Source organism: Natator depressus, chromosome 4 (assembly GCF_965152275.1).
Source record: "Natator depressus isolate rNatDep1 chromosome 4, rNatDep2.hap1, whole genome shotgun sequence".
Taxonomy (NCBI): Eukaryota; Metazoa; Chordata; order Testudines; family Cheloniidae; genus Natator; species Natator depressus.
Window position 1 is genome coordinate 10966283 of NC_134237.1, and position 24271 is coordinate 10990553.

Here is a 24271-nt window from a genome sequence, read left to right on the forward strand (position 1 = left end):
GGAGGGAGCGTAGTTTCCAAATAGCAGAAAGGATTATACATCAAGGAGGAAGAGGTATTAGTTGATATATGTGGAAGTATTTAGGATGCAAATAAGAGAGAGGTTGGTAGAGAAGATAAAACTCATAAGCTGATGCCAGAGAGCGCACCTGAGTAGGAATCTCAGCAACCTCTTCCCTTGCTGGGGGTGAAGCTGGGTTATTCAACATGGTATTGCCCCTTGAACTTCCTGGTGTGGCCCACTGCCTGGGTTTGAATCTTTCTGGCTGTTAATTGTATAGTAAGTGTTTAAAACCCTGTCTGTCTTTCTAACAGAAAGACTAGAGGCGTAGTCAACAGGTCAATGCTAGACTCTTGTGCGAGAGAGCTGTCTCCTCACTTTATTTCCCCCCTCCTTGAGTCTCTGCTTTGTTCATTTAGAGAACAGCAGTAAAGGTAACATCAGAGGGTGAGAGAGGTGGTAGATGGACCAGCTTCTTTTAAAACAGATTTGCCATGTTCTCCTCTGTTCCTTCCAGGAGCTCTGTTGATCCTTGTGTTACATTGGGGTCAAAGGGTATGTCGCCTGTTTATTTCACCAGTTTTAACACTGAAATTGGCAGATATCCATGTGGATTAGAAAAGGTCCTCCCTGATCACCCTGTACAGGTTTAGAAGTTCTGTGGTGTGAATGTTATGTGCATATTCAAAGTAAAATGCTCCTCCTCCTGACAGGTCAGCTCTTTTTGCATCTCTTGTCCAGCAAGTTTTCTATTGTTCTGCTTATCCAGTATCATTTACATGGATGAAATATTTGTCCATTCATAGATGAGTCTTCAGACTAACAGTGCAGTATATCCACTTACAGGGTGTTTATACTGAGGAGACAAGTCCCTGACTTGAAGTTTTAAGCTACTGTCTGTTTGCTTTCATTGTACTGTATTGTACCTGAACTCTTTAGGCAACACTTTCTCTACCAATGGCGTTCAGTTTTTCACAAATGAAGAGCCACTTGGGTCCGTGAATGGGGCTGTGATGAGACTAGCATTGTTAGAGATTTATGGTGAAACTTGTAAAATGGTATTTATTACTCTTGGTGCCTGTGACATGCATACTGTGCAAGAACTTAGGTATGTGAATAGTCTCGTTGACTTCAGCAGTACTTATTAGCATCTCTTGCCTTAGGGCCTGATCGTGGAGGTTAATCCACCAGTAGCTCCCCATAAAACTCTTGCCCCACAACCATACGGTCCCATCAAGCTGCTCCCTGCAACGCCTCCGGAAGCTTGAGTAAACAGATACACTTTGCAGTATGCCATGAAAGTCAACCAATCTAGACTATGTTGGATGAAGTGGGGAGAAGTAAGTTTTAAAATTTAAGGAGTCTTTTAGAGAGAGGGCTGGCTATCCAGAATGGAGGTAGATCCAGTTTGCATGCTTCCATTGATCTCCTCTATGGGAGTTTACCTCCCTCCCATACTGTCTTTCAAGTATGCGGGTCCAAAGTCATTTAGGGCCTTAAAACTTACTTTAATATCATTTGGAAATAACAGGAAGTCCATGAAGATCCTGGAATACTGATGTCATGTGTACTTGGCAAGATATGCTGCTTACCAAGTAAGCCGCTATCTATAGTAGCTCAAATTTCCAGGTTGATTCAAGGTATGGCCACAGGTAGAGTTAATTGCAGTAATCGGGTCTCTAAGTGACAAAGGAGTAGACCACAGAAGGATTTGAGGGATATGTTTGCAATCTCCTAACCTTCTCCAAATTGCTGGAGTAGGGGGAAGGATGCATGGACTCTGCTGCTACGTGATTGTCTTGTAGCAGCTTGGGATCCAATAATACTGAGGGTATGTCTACACTATGAAATTAGGTTGAATTTATAGAAGTCGGTTTTGTAGAAAGCGTTTTTATACAGTTGATTGTGTGTGTCCCCACACAAATGCTCTAAGTGCATGGTGCATGTAGTCGGCGGAGTGTGTCCACAGTACCGACGCAACCATCGACTTCCGGAGCGTTGCACTGTGGGTAGCTATCCCACAGTTCCTGCAGTCTCCGCCACCCATTTGAATTCTGAGTAGAAATCCCAGTGCCTGATGGGGCTAAAACATTGTTGCGGGTGGTTCTGGGTACATATCGTCGGGCCCCCCTTCCCCCCCTCCTTCCGTGAAAGCAAGGGCAGACAATCGTTTTGTGCCTTTTTTCTTGAGTTACCTGTGCAGACACCGTACCACGGGAAGCATGGAGCCCGCTCAGATAACCGTCACGGTACATCTGCTGGGTGCTGGCAGACACGGTACTGCATTGCTACACAGCAGCAGTTTATTGCCTTTTAGCAGCGGACAGTGCAGTATGACTGGTAGCCGTCGTCGGCGTAGTCCTGGGTGCTCTTTTAACCGACCTCGATGAGGTCAGGGGCGCCTGGGCAAACATGGGAGTGACTCAGCCAGGTCATTTCCCTTTTAAGTTTTGTCTCATGGCGATTGAGTCCTACCGGCAGTGCACTGTCTTTTAATCAGCAGCCAGCAGAAGATGATGGCCAGCAGTCATACTGCACCGTCTTCTGCCGAGCACCCAGGAGATGACGATGGCTAGCGGTCGTACTGCAGTCTGCTGCCAGCAAGATGTATAAAGATAGATGAAGTGGCTCAAAACAAGAAATAGGCCAGATTTGTTTTGTATTCATTTTCTCCTCCCTCCTTCCCTCTGTGAAATCAACGGCCTGCTAAACCCAGTTTTGAGTTCTATCCTTGAGGGGGCCATTCAGTTTCTCGCAAAGCCACCCCCTTTGTTGATTTTAATTCCCTGTAAGCCAACCCTGTAAGCCATGTTGTCAGTCACCCCTCCCTCTGTCAGGGCAGCGGCAGACAATCGTTCCGCGCCTTTTTTCTGTGCAGACGCCATACCACAGAAAGCATGGAGCCCGCTCAGATCACTTTGGCAATTAGGAGCACATTAAACACCACACGCATTATCCGGCAGTATATGCAGCACCAGAACCTGGCAAAGCGATACCAGGCGAGTAGGCGACGTCAGCGCGGTGACGTGAGTGATGAGTACATGGACACAGACTTTTCTCAAAGCACGGACCCTGGCAATGCGGGCATCATGGTGCTAATGGGGCAGGTTCATGCGGTGGAACGCCGATTCTGGGCTCGGAAAACAAGCACAGACTGGTGGGACTGCATAGTGTTGCAGGTCTGGGACGATTCCCAGTGGCTGCCAAACTTTCGCATGTGTAAGGGCACTTTCATGGAACTTTGTGACTTGCTTTCCCCTGCCCTGAGGCGCAAGAATACCAAGATGAGAGCAGCCCTCACAGTTGAGAAGCGAGTGGCAATAGCCCTGTGGAGTGGGCAAATCTACTGTGGGGGCTGCTGTGATGCAAGTAGCCAACACAATCAAAGATCTGCTGATATCAAGGGTAGTGACCCTGGGAAATGTGCAGGTTGTAGTAGATGGCTTTGCTGCAATGGGATTCCGTAACTGTGGTGGGGCCATAGACGGAACCCATATCCCTATCTTGGCACCGGAGCACCAAGCCGGCGAGTACATAAACCGCAAGGGGTACTTTTCAATAGAGCTGCAAGCACTGGTGGATCACAAGGGACGTTTTACCAACATCAACGTGGGATGGCCGGGAAAGGTACATGACGCTCGCATCTTCAGGAACTCTGGTCTGTTTCAAAAGCTGCAGGAAGGGACTTTATTCCCAGACCAGAAAATAACCGTTGGGGATGTTGAAATGCTTATAGTTATCCTTGGGGACCCAGCCTACCCCTTAATGCCATGGCTCATGAAGCCATACACAGGCACCCTGGACAGTAGTCAGGAGCTGTTCAACTATAGGCTGAGCAAGCGCAGAATGGTGGTAGAATGTGCATTTGGACGTTTAAAAGCACGCTGGCGCAGTTTACTGACTCAGTGGGAATATTGGTTTCGCCAAGGTCTAACCGTTATTACTGCTTGCTGTGTGCTCCACAATATCTGTGAGAGTAAGGGGGAGACATTTATGGCGGGGTGGGAGGTTGAGGCAAATCGCCTGGCTGCTGGTTACGCACAGCCAGACACCAGGGCGGTTAGAAGAGCACAGGAGGGCGTGGTGCGCATTGGAGAAGCTTTGAAAACCAGTTTCATGACTGGCCAGGCTATGGTGTGAAAGTTCTGTTTCTCCTTGATGAAACCCCCTGCCCCTTGATTCACTCTACTTCCCTGTAAGCTAACCACCCTCCCCTCCTCCCTTCGATCACTGCTCGCAGAGGCAATAAAGTCATTGTTGCTTCACATTCATGCATTCTTTATTAATTCATCACACAAATAGGGGGATAACTACCAAGGTAGCCCAGGAGGGGTGGTGGAGGAGAGAAGCACTGGGAGGGGTGGTGGAAGATGGAAGGACAAGGCCACACAGCACTTTAAAAGTTTAAAACGTTAAAACTTATTGAATGCCAGCCTTCTGTTGCTTGGGCAATCCTCTGGGGTGGAGTGGCTGGGTGGCCGGAGGCCCCCCCACCACGTTTTTGGGCGTCTGGGTGAGGAGGCTGTGGAACGTGGGGAGGAGGGCGGTTGGTTACACAGGGGCTGTAGCGGCGGTCTGTGCTCCAGGTGCCTTTCCTGCAGCTCAACCATATTCTGGAGCATATTAGTTTGATCTTCCAGCAGCCTCAGCATTGAATCCTGCCTCCTGTCATCATGTTGCTGCCACTTTTCAGCTTCAGCCCTCTCTGCAGCCCGCCACCTCTCCTCCCGGTCATTTTGTGCTTTCCTGCACTCTGACATTGTCTGCCTCCACGCATTCGTCTGTGCTCTGTCAGCGTGGGAGGACAGCATGAGCTCAGAGAACATTTCATCGTGAGTGCGTTTTTTTTGCCTTCTGATCTTCGCTAGCCTCTGGGAAGGAGAAGATCCTGTGATCCTTGAAACACATGCAGCTGGTGGAGAGAAAAAGAAAAAGGGACGGTGGTATTTAAAAAGACACTTTTTATAGAACAATGGGTACACTCTTTCACGGTAAACCTTGCTGTTAACATTACATACATAGCACATGTGCTTTCATTCCAAGGTCGCATTTTGTCTCCTCCCCAACGCGGCTAGCCCTTCCTCCCTCCCCGTGGCTAACAGCGGGGAACATTTCTGTTCAGCACAGGCAAACAGCCTAGCAGGAACAGGCACCTCTGAATGTCCCCTTAAGAAAAGCACCCTATTTCAACCAGGTGACCATGAATATCACTCTCCTGAGGATAACACAGAGAGATAAAGAACGGATGTTGTTTGAATGCCAGCAAACATACACTGCAATGCTTTGTTCTACAATGATTCCCGAGTACGTGCTACTGGCCTGGAGTCGTAAAGTGTCCTACCATGGTGGACGGGATAAGGCTGCCCTCCGCAGAAACCTTTTGCAAAGGCTTTGGGAGTACATCCAGGAGAGCCGCGAATGCCAGGACAAATTAATCCTTTCACATGCTTGCTTTTAAACCATGTATAGTATTTTAAAAGGTACACTCACCAGAGGTCCTTTCTCCGCCTGGCGGGTCTGGGAGGCAGCCTTGGGTGGGTTCGGGGGGGACTGGCTCCAGGTCCAGGGTGGGAAACAGTTCCTGGCTGTCAGGAAAACCGGTTTCTCCGCTTGCTTGCTGTGAGCTATCTACAATCTCATCATCAACATCTTCCTCGTCCACAAAACCTGCTTCCGTGTTGCCTCCGTCTCCATTGAAGGAGTCAAACAACACGGCTGGGGTAGTGGTGGCTGAACCCCCTAAAATGGCATGCAGCTCATCATAAAAGCGGCATGTTTTGGGCTCTGACCCAGAGTGGCCGTTCGCCTCTCTGGTTTTCTGGTAGGCTTGCCTCAGCTCCTTAAGTTTCACGCGGCACTGCTTCGGGTCCCTGTTATGGCCTCTGTCCTTCATGCCCTGGGAGATTTTGACAAAGGTTTTGGCATTTCGAAAACTGGAACGTAGTTCTGATAGCACGGATTCTTCTCCCCATACAGCGATCAGATCCCGTATTTCCCGTTCCGTCCATGCTGGAGATACTTTGCGATTCTGGGACTCCATCATGGTCACCTCTGCTGATGAGCTCTGCATGGTCACCTGCAGCTTGCCATGCTGGCCAGACAGGAAATTGAAATTCAAAAGTTTGCAGGCCTTTTCCTGTCTACCTGGCCAGTGCATCTGAGTTGAGAGTGCTGTCTGGAGTGGTCACAATGGAGCACTCTGGGATAGCTCACGGAGGCCAATACCATCTAATTGTGTCCACAGTACCCCAAATTCAACCCAGCAGGGCCGATTTCAGTGCTAATCCCCTTGTCGGGGGTGGAGTAAGGAAATCGATTTTAAGAGCCCTGTAAGTCCAAAAAAAAAAAAAAAAAAAAAAAAAAAAAAAAAAAGGACTTTGTCGTGTGGACGGGTGCAGGGTTAAATCGATTTAACGCTACTAAATTCGACCTCAACTCCTAGTGTAGACCAGGGCTTAGACTGAAAACCCCAGTCCCTCTGTTAGAGGGAGAGATTAAATCCTCTGCATTCTGATTGAGGCAATGCTGTTAAACTTGAGAAAACTAGTTTTCTGGATTGAGATTCAATTCATCTGTTTATAATGAACACCTTTTGATATTTTACGGTTGTAAAATATCAGCATTTTTTATAGTACTTCGAGGAGAATATCACTCTGTTTCCCACCTGGTTAACAGACGGAGGAACACTTCATTTCTGCTTTCAAGGGACCATAGCATCTCCTTTTCCATTCCACGCTGCATTATGGAGTATGCATCTGTTGTAACTAGCTTGGAACCTAGTACTGAGTGAAGTGCACATCAAAAGCCTGTTGCAGATGGTCCATGCACAGCTACACATGACTATAGAGCCAGAGCAGAGTATTGCTGTTCTACACCAAAGCTGGACTGTGGTGTTTAATGGCTGTATTGCGCTAGCTGTCCTTACTAAGAGTACTTTATTTGTTGGAGCTCTGGTGATGAAATTGTGGGTACAAAACAATGCTTTAGTAGTCTTTGTATATCACAAAATATTGGTGTGCCTAATGTTTTCTTCATAGAAACAAATGACAAGATTTTCCTGTAATAACCATCTTCTCCAAAGGTTACAGGCTTATCAGTCTATTATGTCATGTCTAAGACCGGCCATATTTTTTACTTTTAGTAGCGCTTTTCTGAACCTCTTTCATAATTTGTGCTTCTATGTTGCAGTAACGCTATCAATGGATACAGTACTTTAGATGAGGCATCAGCAGGGTTCAGTATATTTGTGATGTCTGTCCAGACACACACATGATCTTTGAATCTTTAGTCCTACCATGAATCACTCTACATAGGTCACATTGGGCTAATCACCTGTTTTATAGATCACTGCCCTGAGATGTTTAAATCTTTCTGAGATTTATCTGTCACTAAAGAGACTTACAATTTTTGGTCTTGTTTGCAAGCTTTACCTCTCTACACAAGCACAACAGCGCAGTGCTGATCTCTGAGGTACCTTACTGATGGCTTATCTCAGGTATGACATCTTTCACAATCTTGTTTATACACACTTTAGTGGAATAACCTGAAAGAAGGATCAAATATTGAAATATTTTAAAGGCAATTTTGATTTATATGAAATTTGCTTTTCAAGTGACCTCCAGATCTATTAACGTTTTGGCTCTGCAGCCCTTAAAGGTTATAGCAATTTGGCATCTTTTATCAAACATAGCACTGTTATCTTTATAGTTCCACATGGAACTAAATTTAGTGACAGAATTAGATTTAATCAATGATACATTTTTTTCTTTTGTAATAAAGATAATGCCTAGTGCAGCGTAACTTCATTCAGCATGCCAGTTGTGTATCAGTTTACAGCATGAGTCATAATCATGGAGTTATGGCCAGAAGGGACCCCTAGATTGTTTAGCCTGGTATCACAGTCCACCTGCACCAGCCAGGTCTGGCACACTAAACCCAACAACTGAAAGGAGACCAAAGCATTACAGCCCACTGGAGACTAGACTACTATCTGCACCAGGCAGAGAATAGGAGGGACTGAGGTGTGCCAGTGCTTGAGGCCCCTGCAATGGCAGGGAAATAAATGAGTTAGACCTAGATAATCCTGGAAGGGGATCTGCACCCTCACACTGCAGAGGAAGGCGAAAATCCCCCAAGGTCAACTGGGAGAAAATTCCTTCCTGATATTTGGAGGGAGGGATAACTCAGTGGTTTGAGCATTGGGCTGCTAAACCCAGGGTTGTGAGCTCAATCCTTGAGGGGGCCATTTAGGGATCTGGGGCAAAAGTTGGGGATTGGCCCTGCTTTGAGCAGGGGGTTGGACTAGATGACCTCCTGAGGTCCCTTCCAACCCTGATATTCTGTGATTCTAAGATCACATGTGGTGATCAGTAAACCCTGGGCATGTGAACAAGAACCAGCTAGCCGAGCACCTGAGACAAAGAATGCTCAGTGTGAGCTGCCTCTACCCACAGGTGCCTCCCCCACAGCTCCCATTGGCCGCCGTCCTCAGCCAGTGGGAGCTGTGGAGTCAGCGCTCGGGGCAGGGGCAGCACACGGAGTTGCTGTGGCTGTTCCTCCACCTAGGAGCATTGACTGCAGCCAGTGGGAGCTGCAAGGGCGGCTCCTGCGGGTGGAGGCAGCTTGCAGAGCCACCTGGCCACACCTCTGCCGAGGAGCAGCAGGGACATGTTGCTGCTTGCGGGGAGCCACCCAAGATGAGTGCCGCCCAGATTCAGCACCCCGATACCTCTCCCACACCCAAATCCCCTGCCCCAAGTCTCCTCCTGCACCCAAACTGTCTCCCAGAGTGTCCATCCCACACCTCTCCCGAAATGCTGGTTTAGAGAGCTTTCTGGTTGGTAAAGTGCCGGATAACTAGGGCCCTACCAAATTCTCTGCCATGAAAAACATGTTACAGGCCATGGAATCTGGTGTCCCACTGTGAAATCTGGTCTTTTGAGTGCTTTTACCCTATACTATACAGATTTCACGGTTGAGACCAGCATTTCTCAAATTGGGGGTCCTGACCCAAAAGGGAGTTACAGGGGGGTTGCAAGGCTATTTTAGGGGGTGCCGCCCTATTCCACTCTTACTTCTGCGCTGCCTTCAGAGCTGAGCAACTGGAGAGCAGTGGCTGGTTGCCAGGCACCCAGCTCTGATGGTGGCGCCCCGCCAGCAGAAGTAAGGGTGGCAATACCATACTATGCCACCCTTCTGCGCTGCTGCCTTCAGGGGTGAGTGGTAGCGGCTGACAGAGGGCCTAGCTCTGCAGGCAGCAGCTCAGAAGTAAAGTTGGTAATACCATACAATACCATCCTTATTTCTGCACTGCTGCTGGCGGAGGCTCTGCCTTCAGAGCTGGGCTCCTGGCCAGCAGCTGCCGCTCTCCAGCTGCCCAGCTCTGAATGCAGCGCCAGCAGCAGCACAGAAGTAAGGGTAGCTGTACCACAACCCCCCCGCCCCCCAGTAACCTTTGACCTCCCCACAACTGCTTTTTGGGTCAAGACCCATACAATTACACCATTGTGAAATTTCAGATTTAAATAGCTGGAATCATAAAATTTACAATTTTTAAAATCCTGTGACCGTGACATTGACCAAAATGGACCGTGAATTTGGTAGGGCTCTATGGATAACACAACTTTTACTGTGATGACATGATATAAATCAATGTTACACTCTTCTCTGTTCAGCTCTTGTCTCCGTTTCAAAGGGTGTAGCAGAAAGTGTGTTCAGAGACTGGTAACAGTTGTGATAACAAGCATAGATGAACTCTTTTATATGAAGAAACTGAGAAGGGTGGGATTGCTTGCTTTAAAAAACGGACATAAGGGAAGGAAAAATATATGGTGAAGGTAGAACAGTAAGTTCTATTCATCCTTTGTTGTAATACAGGAATAAGGAGATGCTCAGTGAGAGTGAAAAGGAGCAAATTGAAAATGATAAAGGGAAACACTTCTCTCACGATGCGTTACTTGTACTTCGTGTATGGTATATAATTGAGGTTGAGTGCAGCAGGATTCAAGTAAGACTGGGCATCCTTATGGTTAATGAGTATTCAGAGTATAGTGAAGACATTAAAAACAGACCCTCATATTTCAGGGCCTGAACCCGTCTTTGACTAATGGGGGTTAAGGAGGAACTTGCTTCGTGGGTTGCTTATTGCTTAACTACCTTCTACAGGGTTTCTTGAACCTTCCCCTTAAAGAGCTGGCGCTTGCCACTGTAAACTCTGGGATTTTAGGCTACATGATTCACTAGTCGGATCCAGTACTGCATTGTGTTCCTGTGGGCAAACATAATACTGCTTTATTTTGTACTTACGGTATTTCTCTTGTGTTTGTCTATGGCACATTAACGCCTTTGCTTTATCCTATTTATACCTGAGAACGTAGGGCTGGTTCTTATAAATCATGTACAAACTTTAGATTGAGTGGTTTCCATTGGCAGTACTTGGCCTACAGTAACTTTAAAAATACCACACGATGATGATGAAAACGCACTTTGTGTCCACTCCTTTAGCATGGAAAGAGTTTAACGTATTGAAATCAAGCCCCTTGCATTTCTAAAGTTAATGTCTGTGGAGGATTTTTACTTCTGTTGTGTTACCATTGAGTCAAGCTGGGGAGCTCCCTAATCCGTTAAACACCCCCCACCCCACCCCCACACACCCAGGACTGTGTAGGCCTATTTGAGGGCCCCGCCATACTGAGCGTACTCTAGCCTCAGTCCTTAGAGGCCCCAGAATGTTCCAGGCAGTTCCTTTTTTATATGTGGTTATCAAGCACTCCTTATTGGAGCTTCCAGCAGTTCCAACTGATGCAGTTTATTGCTGCATGTCCTGTTTGGAAGCTCTTACGTTTTCTGTGATGATTGAGCGTACTATTCTGTCTCTTTGGCTCATTATCTCAAAGTTTTAACTGATTTAGGTATTTTAGGTTTAGCTCTGTGCCAGCTGTTTATCTTAGAGCTTTGCTTTTTTTAAGCTACTGCCTCAAGTATGATTTTTTTTTAAGTCAGATTTAGTAGCTAGCAGTCCTTGGCATTGACACTTGGCTTGGAACTGTGTTTGATTCTTGTTTGATGCTTCACTGAGCTAAACTGCCTGAGACGTCAATGGCTGACAAATATTTTGTTTCACTGTAGTAGGTTCCCTGTTGTTGCTGAACCTGGGATATTGATGACAGCTGTTCAGCTGCACCTTAGATTTATTAGCTTTGAGTCTCTGTCTGGGCAAAATCAGTGTATCAGGTTGGCTCTCTTCTGATTGGACTTCTCACAGTGCTTCAGTAGATGGCAGTTCATTTGAGGATTGGCAGTTAGCTCAGGACTTGGAAATTAGTCGCATTGTACATGGAGTGTGACACTTTCCAAAGCAGAACGGGTCCTGTACTTGTACTCTGTTCTAGTCAGTGCCTCATTGTAAGACAAGCACACTGATGTGAAGAAGGTAGCTAGCCTCTAACGAGACTGGTGTTATCAGCATATCCTACCATTGCATCCATGGGAGCGTATATGTGATGCTCCAGAGCCTTGTGGAAGTGTAATGGTGTCTTGTGCCATGGCTCTTTCTGAGAAGCGTCACACGAATTGTCATTAGAAAGCAGGTACTGGGTCATCTAGAAGCTGAGATCTGGTGTGTGCATCAGGAAGAGGCTTTATGCCAATGTCTGAGTTTCCAGAAGCACCTCTGAAACTCAATGTGCCTTCTGAGAGTTGAAGGCTGCCATCTGGATAAAACGGAGGCACTGCTGCTCTTAATCTGGTTTCACAAACCTGCCACCCTGTGACATGGTATTCTGAGAGGGTGGTGTGGAGAGGCTGTTGTCCTGGTGGGCTGGAGCAACTGACCATTCTATATTGTTGTGGAGTGTGACAGTGTGAGTCGCTTCTCTGAGCACCCAGCTGTCACCTGTGCTTTTGGGCTGAGAGAATGCAGAGCTCAGGTGACAGGGGACCTCACCCTAGACAATACCCTCCATTCTGGTGCACTAAGGGAATGGCAGAGCAAAGAGACTGTTGGTTCCTTTGCCTTCCCTGACTTGCCATGGGGTGCATGGGGTTGTCTGTGCGGTGGCTTCTTCCTCTGTGGAGGTGTGCCAGTGGAATTACAGAACATGGGAGCCAATTCCTTCACTTCTGCTTACATACTAGGAATTTTAGCTTGCTTTTCCCCCTGGTGCACCAGGATGGCATCGGAGCGGAGTGATGTGGTGGGCAGGGCAGCAGGGTTCTGAGACATACAGGGGTTTTTGTCCCCTGTGCTGATATATCAAGGTGACAGTGAAGCTGAGCGTTTGTGCTAAGAATGGTTTCATTTGCTATATTGATGTGATGAGAAGTCTTTCCCTCTCCGGTTGAAATGTTTGGGGTTGGGCAGAGTTGGGCTGGAATGCATTGCAGTGCCAGCTTCCTTCCTGCTAGAATGCCAACACAAGGAGTATAATGTTGAGGTACTGTTGCTTTCTCCATCCACCTTTTTCCTGAGTGCTAATTCTCTGATAGACTGTCAGTGACTTACTGAGAGGCAATGGTATTGATGCATCAGTGCAAGCTTGAACCAGCGTCATTAGCATTAGTTGCAGGTGCTGGGGCATTGGAGTCTCTGTGGGGCAGGACAGGCTTTACAGGTTATTGAAGTATCCAGCAGGTTTCCGTTGTTTTAGTTTTGTTGTACATCTGTTGGTCTCCAGACGTGTTGCCATGCAGCTAAGTCATGCCATCTGTTTCACCTTCTAAGAGTCACATGCCTTTACATTTCTCCCTGTTAGCTCCTCCTGCAGCCCTTGAATTTCTCACACCTCCTCTTTGGGTAGCAAGCTAAAGTGTCTTTTAGGAATTGTTGGAGTTCTGGTTTCACAACCACTTTCTCATGAAGGTACCACTTCCGTGTGTTTAATGCTCTGTCTTCTGGGGAGAAAGGGACATGGAGGGTCATGTGGTAAGAAAAGATTGAATTATATCAATTGTTCTGTTACTGGGCATGACTTTTAAGACTGAAATTGATGTCTTAGTCAGCTGGCTTCTATGCCCAATAGTCAGCATAGTGGTGTTTGCTTCCCAAAGATTGTGAGTGTAGTGGATTGTGATTGTGACTGTAGTGGAAGTTACGTTCCTGATGGCTGATTCACTGCTTGCTGCAATGTGCATATTTGCTTATTAGGGACACCTGTGTAGGAGGGATGCGGAGACCAAAGTGGTGTCAATACTGATACAATAGTGGTGGTTTGTGTTTATTAACTTCCACATGAGAATTTCATTGGCCCCTTCAGGTTTTGGTGGAGACTAATGCCCATCCGTATCTGAGAACGGACGGCCACAAGACTTCTTTGGTCCAGTGACAATTCAGGGACAATGCTAAGAACAGATTTTCCAAAGTTGGTTCTAGTAGCATAACCATATAGCTAGCCTGTTAAGGGAGTTCTTGTGCGGAAAAACACAGGAAATGTTTTGTCCAGAAGCAGAAACTATGCATGTTTAGTTTCTGGGAATTGGGACAATCACATGCACTTCAAGGACTTTGAGTTCTGGTAGGCCAGGGGATAGTCTGCTATTGTTCAAGAAGCTTTCAATCATGGTCTTAGGCACCGTTGCCACAGATTCATAATACATACTTGTATAGTTTTTCTTCTTAGATTGACTGTCTGTGGAGGAATTCTGTTGTGCTCTTGTTTCCTTCAGAGCCTGCTTCTGAAGTAGAGAAATTTGAAATTCTCCTACTCCCCAAGTTTTGGGATCTTACAGAATGTTTCTTTCTTGATTGGGCCAAATGTACCTTAGTTTGAGTTCCTACTTGAAAGGAACTGGGTTGGAAAATTCAGAGCCATCTGAGGTTAGAGCATGGTCATTAAAGCAAAGCTGCTGAATCTCCAGACAAGTACCTTGAAACATCAGATAATTCTAATAGCTAAGAAATTTCTCCCATGACTTTTGTTGAAGGATAATTCCTTTTGGAAAAGCAGACTTACAAGGTAGATAAAATTTACTATATTAAAGGTGGTGAGCCCCTCTTAGTACGTTTTTCTGCTTTGCGTGCAAGTACTGCTGTTGAAAAATAAAAAGACCAAAGGACATAAGTAGCGAACATAATCTTTTATCTGCAACTTTGTTTTAATGACTTTAATCAATCTCTTACTAATAAAGGGTAAAGTAATTGTAATTGCCAGTATTTTGGATAATTTTGTTGTATTTATTGAAATGAATTTAACAAGTATAGCTTGCCTTTTGTCTGTCTCCACTGAAACTATTGTGCTTGCTAATTACTTTGAGATCTTGAAAATTAGATCAATTTGTCAAGATAATGAGTGATTAAACTACAGAAGTCTTGAGTTATTCAGGTATTTTTAAGGCTGAGACTACATATTGGTGCAATAGTTTCTTACCAAATAGTGATTCCTGTTTTACATGGGATTTCATAAAAATCCATTTGAGGGGATGAATGGATGGACATATTAAATTGCAGGGTTGCTTTTAAAGTAATTTATTTTTCTCTAATTACAGCATTTGACACTCTGTACCAAAGAAATGGTGATGGAGAAGCCAAGTCCCCTGCTTGTAGGGCGGGAGTTTGTGAGGCAGTATTACACTTTGCTAAATAAAGCTCCTGACTTCTTGCACAGGTAACCTTTTTATATGAAATAACTGATGTATTCTTGAATATAAGAAGCAGATTGTATTTTTGGATGAACGTAAAATAAATTTATTGTATCTAAATTTAAGAACTCTTGGGGTTGGGTGGGGGAGTTGAAAATTATGCCCTGTATCATTTGAAAGGTAGGTAATTACAACTATACTGAAAGCTATCGTTTTATAAACTTGTGTGCTTTATTTGAGAGTGTCATTCTATATAGTATTCAGGCAGATATATCTACTGTATGTTCATTTGGGTATTTTTTTACATACGTGGAAATGCAGATGGAGCAAATTGTTCTTGTAAAGTAGAATTCTAGATGAATTTCTTAAAACTGTAGTAAAGTGATGTAGTAAGACAGCCCCTGAACTCCTAGGTAAAAATCAAGCTTCCAGTGTCCAGCTAGTGCAGGGGTTCATCTGGCTAATGTTAGCTGGACACAACTAGAAAATCCTATTGCTGTCTGAAACTTTCATACCCACTAAAGACTGCATAACTGAAAGATTACAATAAATATTTTTTGCTAAATTTATTTTATACATTTCATGGCACGGTGTAGTCAGTTTCATTGTCTTCCACTGTATAGTTAGTTTTTTCTCAGTTTATATAGCATTATTCATATGGCAACAAGGTAACGAAATGTTTTAAAAAAAAAATTCTGCAAAACAACAAAAAAAGAGACTCAACCAGATGTAGTACCTACCAAGAGAGCTAAAATTTATAGTTCACTAAGCTTTATGTTGACTGAGAAACTCCCATGAGAAGTACAGTAAAAGCTATTTTATCTGGCATGTTGGGGGAATGGGGGATGCTAGTTAATTAGGAGGGAGGGAGTTTGGATGCAGGGTTGGAGCACGGGAGGGGCTGTGGAGCGTGGGCTCTGGGAGGGAGTTTGGGTGCAGGAGGGGGCTTGGGGCACAGGAGGGGGTGCTGGATGTAGGGGCCGCTCATCTCTGGCAGCTCCCCACAAGTGGCGACCTGTCCTGGGCTCCGGCTGCTCCTAGGCGGAGGCGCGGCACGGGGCTGTACATGCTACCTTTGCCTGCAGGCGCAACCCCTGCAGCTCCCACTGGCCGTGGTTCCCAGCCAATGGGCTGGGGAGGGGGCGGCAGCACGCAGAGCCGCCTGATGCTCCTCTGCCTAGGAGCAGTCGGAGTCCGGGACAGGTCACGGCTTGCAGGGAGCCGCCATAGGTGAGCAGCTCCCGGATCCAGCACCCTGCATCCTCTCCTGCACCCAAACTCCCTACCAGAGCCCCCACTCCACACCCCCTACCTTGCCCCAACCGCCTGCCGGCCCCGCACCAACCAGACTATAAACCGGCATTTCAATTAAGATCAGAAATGCCAGTTTATAGAGCTTTCCAGTTGGTGAAGTGTCGGATAAAACAGTTTTTACTGTATTTGTCCGAATCCTTACTAGAGATGAGATAAATGTTGCAAGTCAGGGATTTGTTTCCAATATACTAATGAACGTTAATGGGTCAGTCCTACCCACCTGCATTCTCCTTTTACAGTTCCCTCATTGTACAGTTAACTTCATTGTACACTTTTAAATTTGATTAGGTGTTTCTTGCCTTCAGAGACTGTTTCAGTAGTTGTATGGTGATGAGTATATTTCCAAACATAAGAGTCAGCCCTCTCAGCATCATGTTTAAGGTTGAGTGAAACTTTCTCTTTAGAGACTTCGAGTGTTCTAAAATTCAAATGCCTGAAAATTGCTGTCATTTGAGAGCTTGGGTGGAGTCGGTGGTGCATATCTGCTCTCATTTGGTCAAGAAATTCCCAAGTTACAATTCCCTCAAAATGACATGTAAAATTTTGATCTTACGTGTAATGCTTTTTTGCCCAAAGCTGAGAGGGAAGCTATCTGCAATACCTACCTAAATTAAATCCCTGAACTGCCCCTGAGCTCATCTGCTGTCCAGCTTCAAAACCTAACTGAGTTATTAGATTTAGTTTCTGGTACTGTGGGGTGTCCAAAGTTGCTCTGAACGATACATACTTGCTATGTAACAGAAGTTGGAGGAAGCATTTCTGTGTAAAGGTAAAATTTCAAAGTGACCTAAACCTCAAAGTCAGGTCAACTTGAAAATTGGTTTGTCAGTTCAGGGGCAGGGATAGATTTTGTTGCAAATGCAGGCTCTGCCTGTCTCTCACCCCTGAGGCTGGAGCTGAGAACCTGCAGGTTTCATGCATGGTACAGCAAATACTGCTGGGACCTGGTTGGGGAGTCAATAACTGACAAGCTCAGGGCATGGCACAGATCCACAAATCTGATGCTGGGGGGAAGGAGGATACTCTGTGTAGATGAATGGAGGAGCAGTTCATGCCTGCAAGCCTCCTGAAGTGCAGCATTATTGCTGTGCACCTCTGGGAGTTTCTGGCATTCTGGAGCTCCTCTGTCCCGTGGGGAAGGAGAGCCCTGAGCTCAATATAACATTAGAGCTGGGAAAGTTCACCAGCATGTTGAGTAGGGAGCTTTCCCAAGCAAATGTTACTAGCTTCTGAGGAATCTCTGAATGCAAAGAATGTAAATAGATGCAGTGCTATGTTCCCAGTCTGCAAAGAGTTTCAGTATCTCTGCCTCTGATAGCACAGTCAAGCTGGAGCAAAGCCAAGAATGATCATGGTCTTGTTGGTTTTACTGATGTTGTTCAGAACCTTGCAGACCTCCTGTAACTGATGTTTAGCTGTTTCCTGCTGGTGCTGCCTGAAAGCTATGAGCAGAGGCAAGAACTGTGCTGCCCTCTGGAGAGGAGCTTAAGGGAGGTGCAGTCTATTAGAGGGTCCCACACATGGCAATCAGAAGGCTGAGGGGAATGGAGGAGTGGTAGACACCCCTCTTGCTTCCTGTAGCAATAGCTAACAGTAGACCGCTGGTTCCCAAACATTTAACTAACGCAATCCACCAACTGCATTGTGGTTTTATAATCCATAGTCTCCCTCTGCCCAGACACTGCAAGCCTAATCCTGGCCCAGTGTGGCGTGCAGGCCCCAGAGGGGAGGGTAGAGAGAGAGAGAGCCTGCAGGACTGGGCCCAGCTCTCTGCTCCAGGCGCTACGACCTGGGTGTTGCAGCATCACTCAAATTTGACCAGGATGCCAGGTCACAATGCTCTGTGTAGGAAGCTGAACCCAGCCACCACTGAGAGGTGAGTGCAGGGCAGGCACACTTTCTAACCCTCCCTGCGAGGCCTCTGCTGTGCACCAGGCCTGGAGAAGAGTTTGCCTACGGCCCCAGGACCCATCTAAAACCTTCCTGCCAGCCACTGGTGAGTCGGGACCCACCATTTGGGAAACACTGCGGTAGACAACTTGCAGTGTCTGAAGTGAGTGTGGGGGAAGCTTGGGATGTTTGGCACCCACTAGATGGAAATGGACTCCCCAAGCAGCTTGCGGGACATCACCCTCTTAGAAGAGGGGATTGAGATTTCTTTTACAATGGAGTGTAGCGGGGGGCTGGTTTCTTACCTGGTCATCCCTGGTCAGTGAGGCAGCCCCATAAATACTCTTTTGTCTGGTAGTTGCTATACCTTGGCAGTTGGCTCAAGCTGTGTGAGAGTGCAATGGAACACCACTCTGATACTTTTTTGTGAGGAGCAGCAGCAGTGTTCTGGCACTTGTATTTTAGGCCAGAGATGCATAGCGGTACTTCTTTTTTACGACTGGCTGTTAGGTGTCCAATAAAATTTCCAAGCCCTGTGTGTGGATGGGAGTGAGTGAAGAGAGACTGGTATTCAGAAGTTGGGAGGAGAAAAAGGGAGGTGAAAGGTATAACAAAAGGACCCAAGGGTAAGGTGGCAGAAGGAAAGAAAGAAGAGAGGAAATAAACTGAAGACAAGATGGGAAAAGATACACTATGATCTCTTGTAGGTAAGGAAGTGGAGTGAAACCAGAAAATGAAAAGTTACAGCAAAAACAAGAGTGTAGTAAGTTACATTTTTCAAGTTATTTCTTACAAATTTGATTTGCACTATTCCAGTTAAATACTGTGCACAGTTGTTCCTTGACGTTCCAGAAGACATGGTTTTTTTAGGGCAAGGGTTTGATGTCACATCTCCTCTTTGGCTCTTAGGCCTACTCCTTGGGCTAGTAGGTGGTGTCAGTTTTTAAAATCTTGCAGAAAGCTACCCTCTCTAGAGATGTAACTATATAGCTCGAGCTCTGACCACATGTTGCTCTTTAAGCAAGATACTAGGGTCCTTCATTCAAACTCCAGTCAGTCCATATTCTTATTGGTTGCTGCTTTAGCATTTGCATGGAAGATTCAGTAGTTTTGATTTTTGGTCTTATAATCTGCAATTCAACACTTTTCTGGAGTTGGTGCCTGAGTCTTCAAGTTTTTGATCTAGCCCTTCCTCAGATTGGCACTTGTTTTGTTTTAATTCTGTTCCTGTTCTCTTTTAAGTTCCTCTGCTCCCCTGATTCTCTCTAACTGCTCTATAAACGGAGCTGATTGCTGAGACTGTTTGCATGTTGGTGAAAAGTCTGGTGCTTTTGGGGGAGATCAGTGGTGGGTAATTGTCAGCTCTAGTCACAGAAACTCAGTATATGCTGCTTCTGTGAAAAGCAGCTCTCCAGGTTATCCTGTATGCCACTACATGTTGACAGGCAGCAGGAGCTGTTGACATGGAGGATTCTGTATCAAGGAAGGGCCCTTAACAAACCGGAGTGTCAAGGATAATTAGTCATAAGCCTCCTTGCATATTTTTTTGAATGACCTTCTGGTACTGCCAACACATCAGGCTTAATGAACTCCTGGGAGTGATCCAGGATTTTCAGCAGCTAGTGTCCCTTACAACAGGTGGTATTCTGAGTACAGATTGCACCTTTGAGCACTTGGTGAAAATGCTGGTCTGTCTCCCCTTAGCTGTTGCTCTGAACTGGCATGGTTCTGCAGGGCAACAGAACCACTTTAAGATATTGTAGAGCTCTCTAACCACAAGCTAACCTGGTTTTCTTAGCTTGGGACACTTGGATGTGGCCTCTTGTTGAGGACAGTAGTGTCTGTCAGAGTTCCCCTTTAAGCATTTTTGTGTTTTAAGGGCTTGACCGTGTTTGACATCCATCTGAAGGAATTGTAATGGTTCCACAGTGACTAGAGAGGAGTTTGACAACTAGCATTGACAATCTTTTTTTTCTTTCCAGTAAAAGCTTCAGGGCAGCCCCAGAGATCCTTGTCAGTAGGCATCCTCAGAAATTCATCCAGTAGTCCAGCTTCTTCAGGATCTAGGAGTGCTACTCCAGATAGCTTTGTTGCTTATGTGGTTTGAATGGGAGTTCCATCCCAGATGAACCTCTAAAGCTTTGCTGGTGCTATAGTTTCTGTGATCTGTTATGAATAGAAATTGTAGATTTGTGCACGTGGGAGCTAAACATTTATTCCCCTGATGGAGCTGTAACTTATAGTTGGAAGCCATATCTTGGATGGGATCAGTAGCTCTGAATGATCAGCAGATCTGCCCCTTAGTGGGCTCTTTACTCAGCATGTTCAGGGACTGCAAGGCCAGGATCTGGGGGAATTGCATAGTTCCACATGAACAAGAAATTTACATCTCCCATGACTTCACCTGATGAGGAGGTTGAGCTACTTGCTAATGGAGGGTTATAATTTAGATCTGCTTGGGAAGTTTTGCATGATTTGCTCATCTCTGTAGCTACCCTTGGAATTGGGAGTTCGGCATAATGAGGTGCTCTAATCTGCTGTGCAGGTGCTTGTGTGTCCATTGCACATCCTTTGTTCATCTTTAAGTACGTAAGAGTTTTATTGTCTTAATTTCAAATTTAGAATAGCTCATTTCTCACTCCTGAAAACAATTTACTAGAGTGTTCTGAGGCTTCTAAAGTATGTAGTTTTAGAGCACATTTATTAAGGTACAGCCCTTGAACTGGCCTGCAGCTGCTTCAGAAGGTCAAATCATAAGCGTTAAAGAACTTTTTTTGTGTGATTTTACTGGTGGCACTATTTTCAGGAGTAAAAATCCAGCATAATTATTTCCAGAAAAGCAGGTAGTTTTTCTTGAACCTTAGATATGCATGAATAGTTTCTTATCAGTGTATTCGGTGTATGCCAGTGAGAAATACTGGATAATAGAAGAATAACATAAAGTAGTAGTGGGGAAAGTGCTAACCTAGTGGATCAGCAATAGCAACTCATAGGTAAGATGTGTTTCTCTCAATACTTAATGCAAAGATTCAATCTGTTTTGCATGGCGAATAATACTCTGTCTCTTGTCCAAATCCATATAAAATAATGTGACAGATTTACTGGAAAGGAATCAAGAAAATTCTGTTTTCAGTTCGCAAGGTTAAAAATGCTCCTTTAAAGCTGACATTTCTGAGTCTCATCTTTCTGACCCCTCTAGGTTAAAGTCTGAAGCCAGTAGGAAAGCAGAAATTTGCACACAGTGTGGGTTAGGGTGTCTCTGGGGAGCATATTTCTTACCGGTGAACAAAAATTCTAATAACTTGTTCAAATGAAAACTAATGTGCAGCAGTAACTGCTGGGTGGATAAAACATTCCAGTGTTTGGAAGACTAATTGAAATTAACTTTGTAAATTATATCCTGCTTTAAACTGACCCAATCCAACTCGCAGCAGAAGAAAGTTAGTGTTTTGAAGTGTGGGTGGAGGGTATGTAATGCTATATTCTGTAACTTTCCATCCTCTTTTTATATTGGGTGTGCCATATGTAGATTGTCACTATTTAATTTTGTTTAAAAATATATATAAGGGGGATTGAAATTCAGTTGCTTTATCCCTTTCGGTGGCTACGTTGCTATCCAATGGCATTCCGTTAATATATCTTCTTGCAAATACACCATTGTGACATACTTATCACTGGAAAACGCACACGTTCGCTAATGTAGACTCAGTTTTCACTCGTCCAGTTAGCAATGTAACTTCCAAAATTAATACTGTTAAAGTATGCATTTGGAGTAAATCAATGCTGACTAATTGCTGAAACTGAAAGATCATAAACTGGTGAAGTTTGAAATGATTAAGATGATACATATCTCTACAAAATTGTAGAAGAAATGTATATTGCATTTGATAAATTATGCGGTCATGGAATTAAAGACTACTGGAATGCATATGCAGAAGGGAATGGAATTAAGATTGTACAAACAACCTTAATTTGGAATTTGATTTGAGTGGTTTTTGTTTAATTTGTAGAAAAAATTAAGCAGTTCTGTACAATTCGGGTGAGTTAAGCAGAACTAAAATGGAAACATTACATTAAGTCCTGTTACGGTTGTGCAGTACATCATTAACTGAAACATTAACTGACTTCTCCAGTTTTCTGTATTTCAATGACCCAAATGAACATAAAATTTAAGTTCTATCTTGGGGTGGAAATAGTTCTTGTATTTCAGTTATAACTAGGGAAGAACAAGGTGATTGAACTAAAACTGGTCCATCTCCCTTGAATGGATACTCAGATTTGGTTTTTGATCAGTTGACTTCTATTCCCCTGCCATGTTTTTCGATTGGATCTCGGCCTACATTTTTTTGAGCTGCTTGGAATACTGGGTCCTTTAAACCTTCCATTATCAAGGGTTTCTGAATTTTGCAATGCATTTCTGGGGAAGCTGAAGGGCAAAATTGCAACCAAATGTTTCAATGCAGATTTAACTTGGCCAACCTGTTTGTACAGACTGAAGCAATGAAAGATTGGTTCTTCCTGCCCAGCAGCTTTGAAGGATAATACCTACTTATATCATGTTGTGATAAGGATCTAGTAAGGGTAGATATAAAAGATGTTACCAGTATAGCCTGAAATCTTAACTGGGCCCTCTCTAACACAATCACTGAGATGCACTAATTTGGGCACACTTCAAGCTCAAATGAGAATAGGACCTAACCACAATTATTAAAAAACAACAACAACAAAAACCAATATGATCGGGCTCATTAGAAACACAGTAGTCGTTGTAAATAAGGTGGAGGGTCTAGAAAGTAGGTCTTGTTCCTCCAGTGCTCAGGAGTTATAGAAGCAGCTGAATGCACAAATGGCAGCATTTCCACAGAAACTAATTTAAAAACAAACAAAAAAACCAAGAACATGCTTAACACTACTACACTGGACTTAAACACATGGTGTCTTTGACTTTTGAAACTGGATTATTTTATTGTCAGAAGCCTAAACTTGAAGCTTCAATGTTTTTGCAGGTTTTATGGCAGGAATTCCTCTTATGTCCATGGTGGACTGGATGCCAGTGGGAAGCCCCAGGAAGCAGTGTATGGCCAAGCTGTATGTATCTAAATCAATTATAGTCTTCATTTTAAGACTAGTAACCATGATACTAATGTCTTAACCAATCAGTTTTGTTTTTTCTTGTATTATGCTTTTCTTGTCCAATAGGCAAGCTGTTACAGATCAGCTACCACCTCTCTCTCTCATGTACTGTATAATGGCATGAGCTTAAATCCATACTTGTCTGAATTGTTTTGGCTGACCTTTATTACCAATCCTCTGTTTACCGTATGCATTTTGGGACGTGGCTGTTACCACTGTAGGTAAATGGGTGAGCTATCTTCATCTTTCACACAGGTATGTTGATGTGGGAGGTTAGGGATTCACAAAATTCCCTATCTGGAAAACTGGCTTGTTTGAGCCCATGCCTTCCAGGAAGCTTTGGGGATCTGTAGACTGATATTCAGTTACCTTGATTTGATGGGTAAAAGAGCTATCCGACACACTCCCAGACGGCCTTGCTTGGAGCTCTTATTCTGTCAGACTTGGGATCTCTGAATCAGATTCCATTCCCGATGCCTCCAGCAGTGTCTGCTATAATCTGTTTTTGTGGGAGGAGGGTTTGAAGTGCCTAACTTCTCCTGCCTCACCCAGGTAAGTAACCTTTCATTCGGTGGCTGGACAAATCCCACACCATGAAGGGGTTCCCTGTTCATCAAGGATGCCAGCCTCCATACAGGAGTTTCTGATTAATGATTCATCCATTCAGGGAACGCTGTCCTCTTTCAGAGAAAGCTCCATGTCAACATCTTGGCACTCAGGACCATCGGGCTGGCTTGAGTCTCTTCCCCTCCAGATACCAATCAAGTCAGACAAGGTGGCCTCGGTGGTCTTTTTAAATCAAGTTGGGAACCCAGACCGATCATTCCAGAAGGAATCACGTATTTTCTTTCCTGGGCAGAGAGAGACCTGAGTTCTTGCAAAGCCATACATCTGTGTGATCTCCCAAACAGACTGGTTCCACTAGAAACTCCTGTCTTGAGGAATGGTTCACCACTACCCTCTGCAGGAGCCCTTCAGCAAAGTACCTTCCCCATCTCTCTTGATGGACTTCTTCATAGCAAGTGGCAGAGCCCCAGTTCCCAGATATTGTACCCAATATCTGGGTACAGGGTACTTTCTCCAGATCATTGATGGGGGAGATAGTTTATGCTTTCCCTCTTTTCCCCTGGTGTGGTCAGTTCTGCAAAAAGTCAAAAGGATTTTATGCTTTCAGACTTCCTTATTCCTAGGGTGGCAAAGACATACTTGGTTTGTCGACGACCTCTCCACTGAGTTCGGCCAGTGATTACCAGGGAAAGTATATTCCAGAGATTCTTCTCCCCTCTCCCTCAAACTCCCTCCTTTCACAACTAGCGATTTCTGACCAGACCTTCTCTGTTTCCATGAAGAATAACTTTCT

General features: G+C 44.9%; 1 protein-coding gene across 2 annotated transcripts in view; it reads left to right on the forward strand.

The window, feature by feature from the left end:
* Window positions 1-24271, forward strand: part of G3BP2 (G3BP stress granule assembly factor 2) — a 48975-nt gene that overhangs the window by 1094 nt on the left and 23610 nt on the right. For both annotated transcript variants that reach the window (XM_074950390.1, XM_074950391.1), the window contains exons 2-3: window positions 14482-14600; window positions 22785-22866. In XM_074950390.1, coding sequence (XP_074806491.1) covers window positions 14506-14600; window positions 22785-22866 — 177 coding nt within the window. In that variant the 5' untranslated portion in view covers window positions 14482-14505. The remainder of the gene's footprint in view (window positions 1-14481; window positions 14601-22784; window positions 22867-24271) is intronic.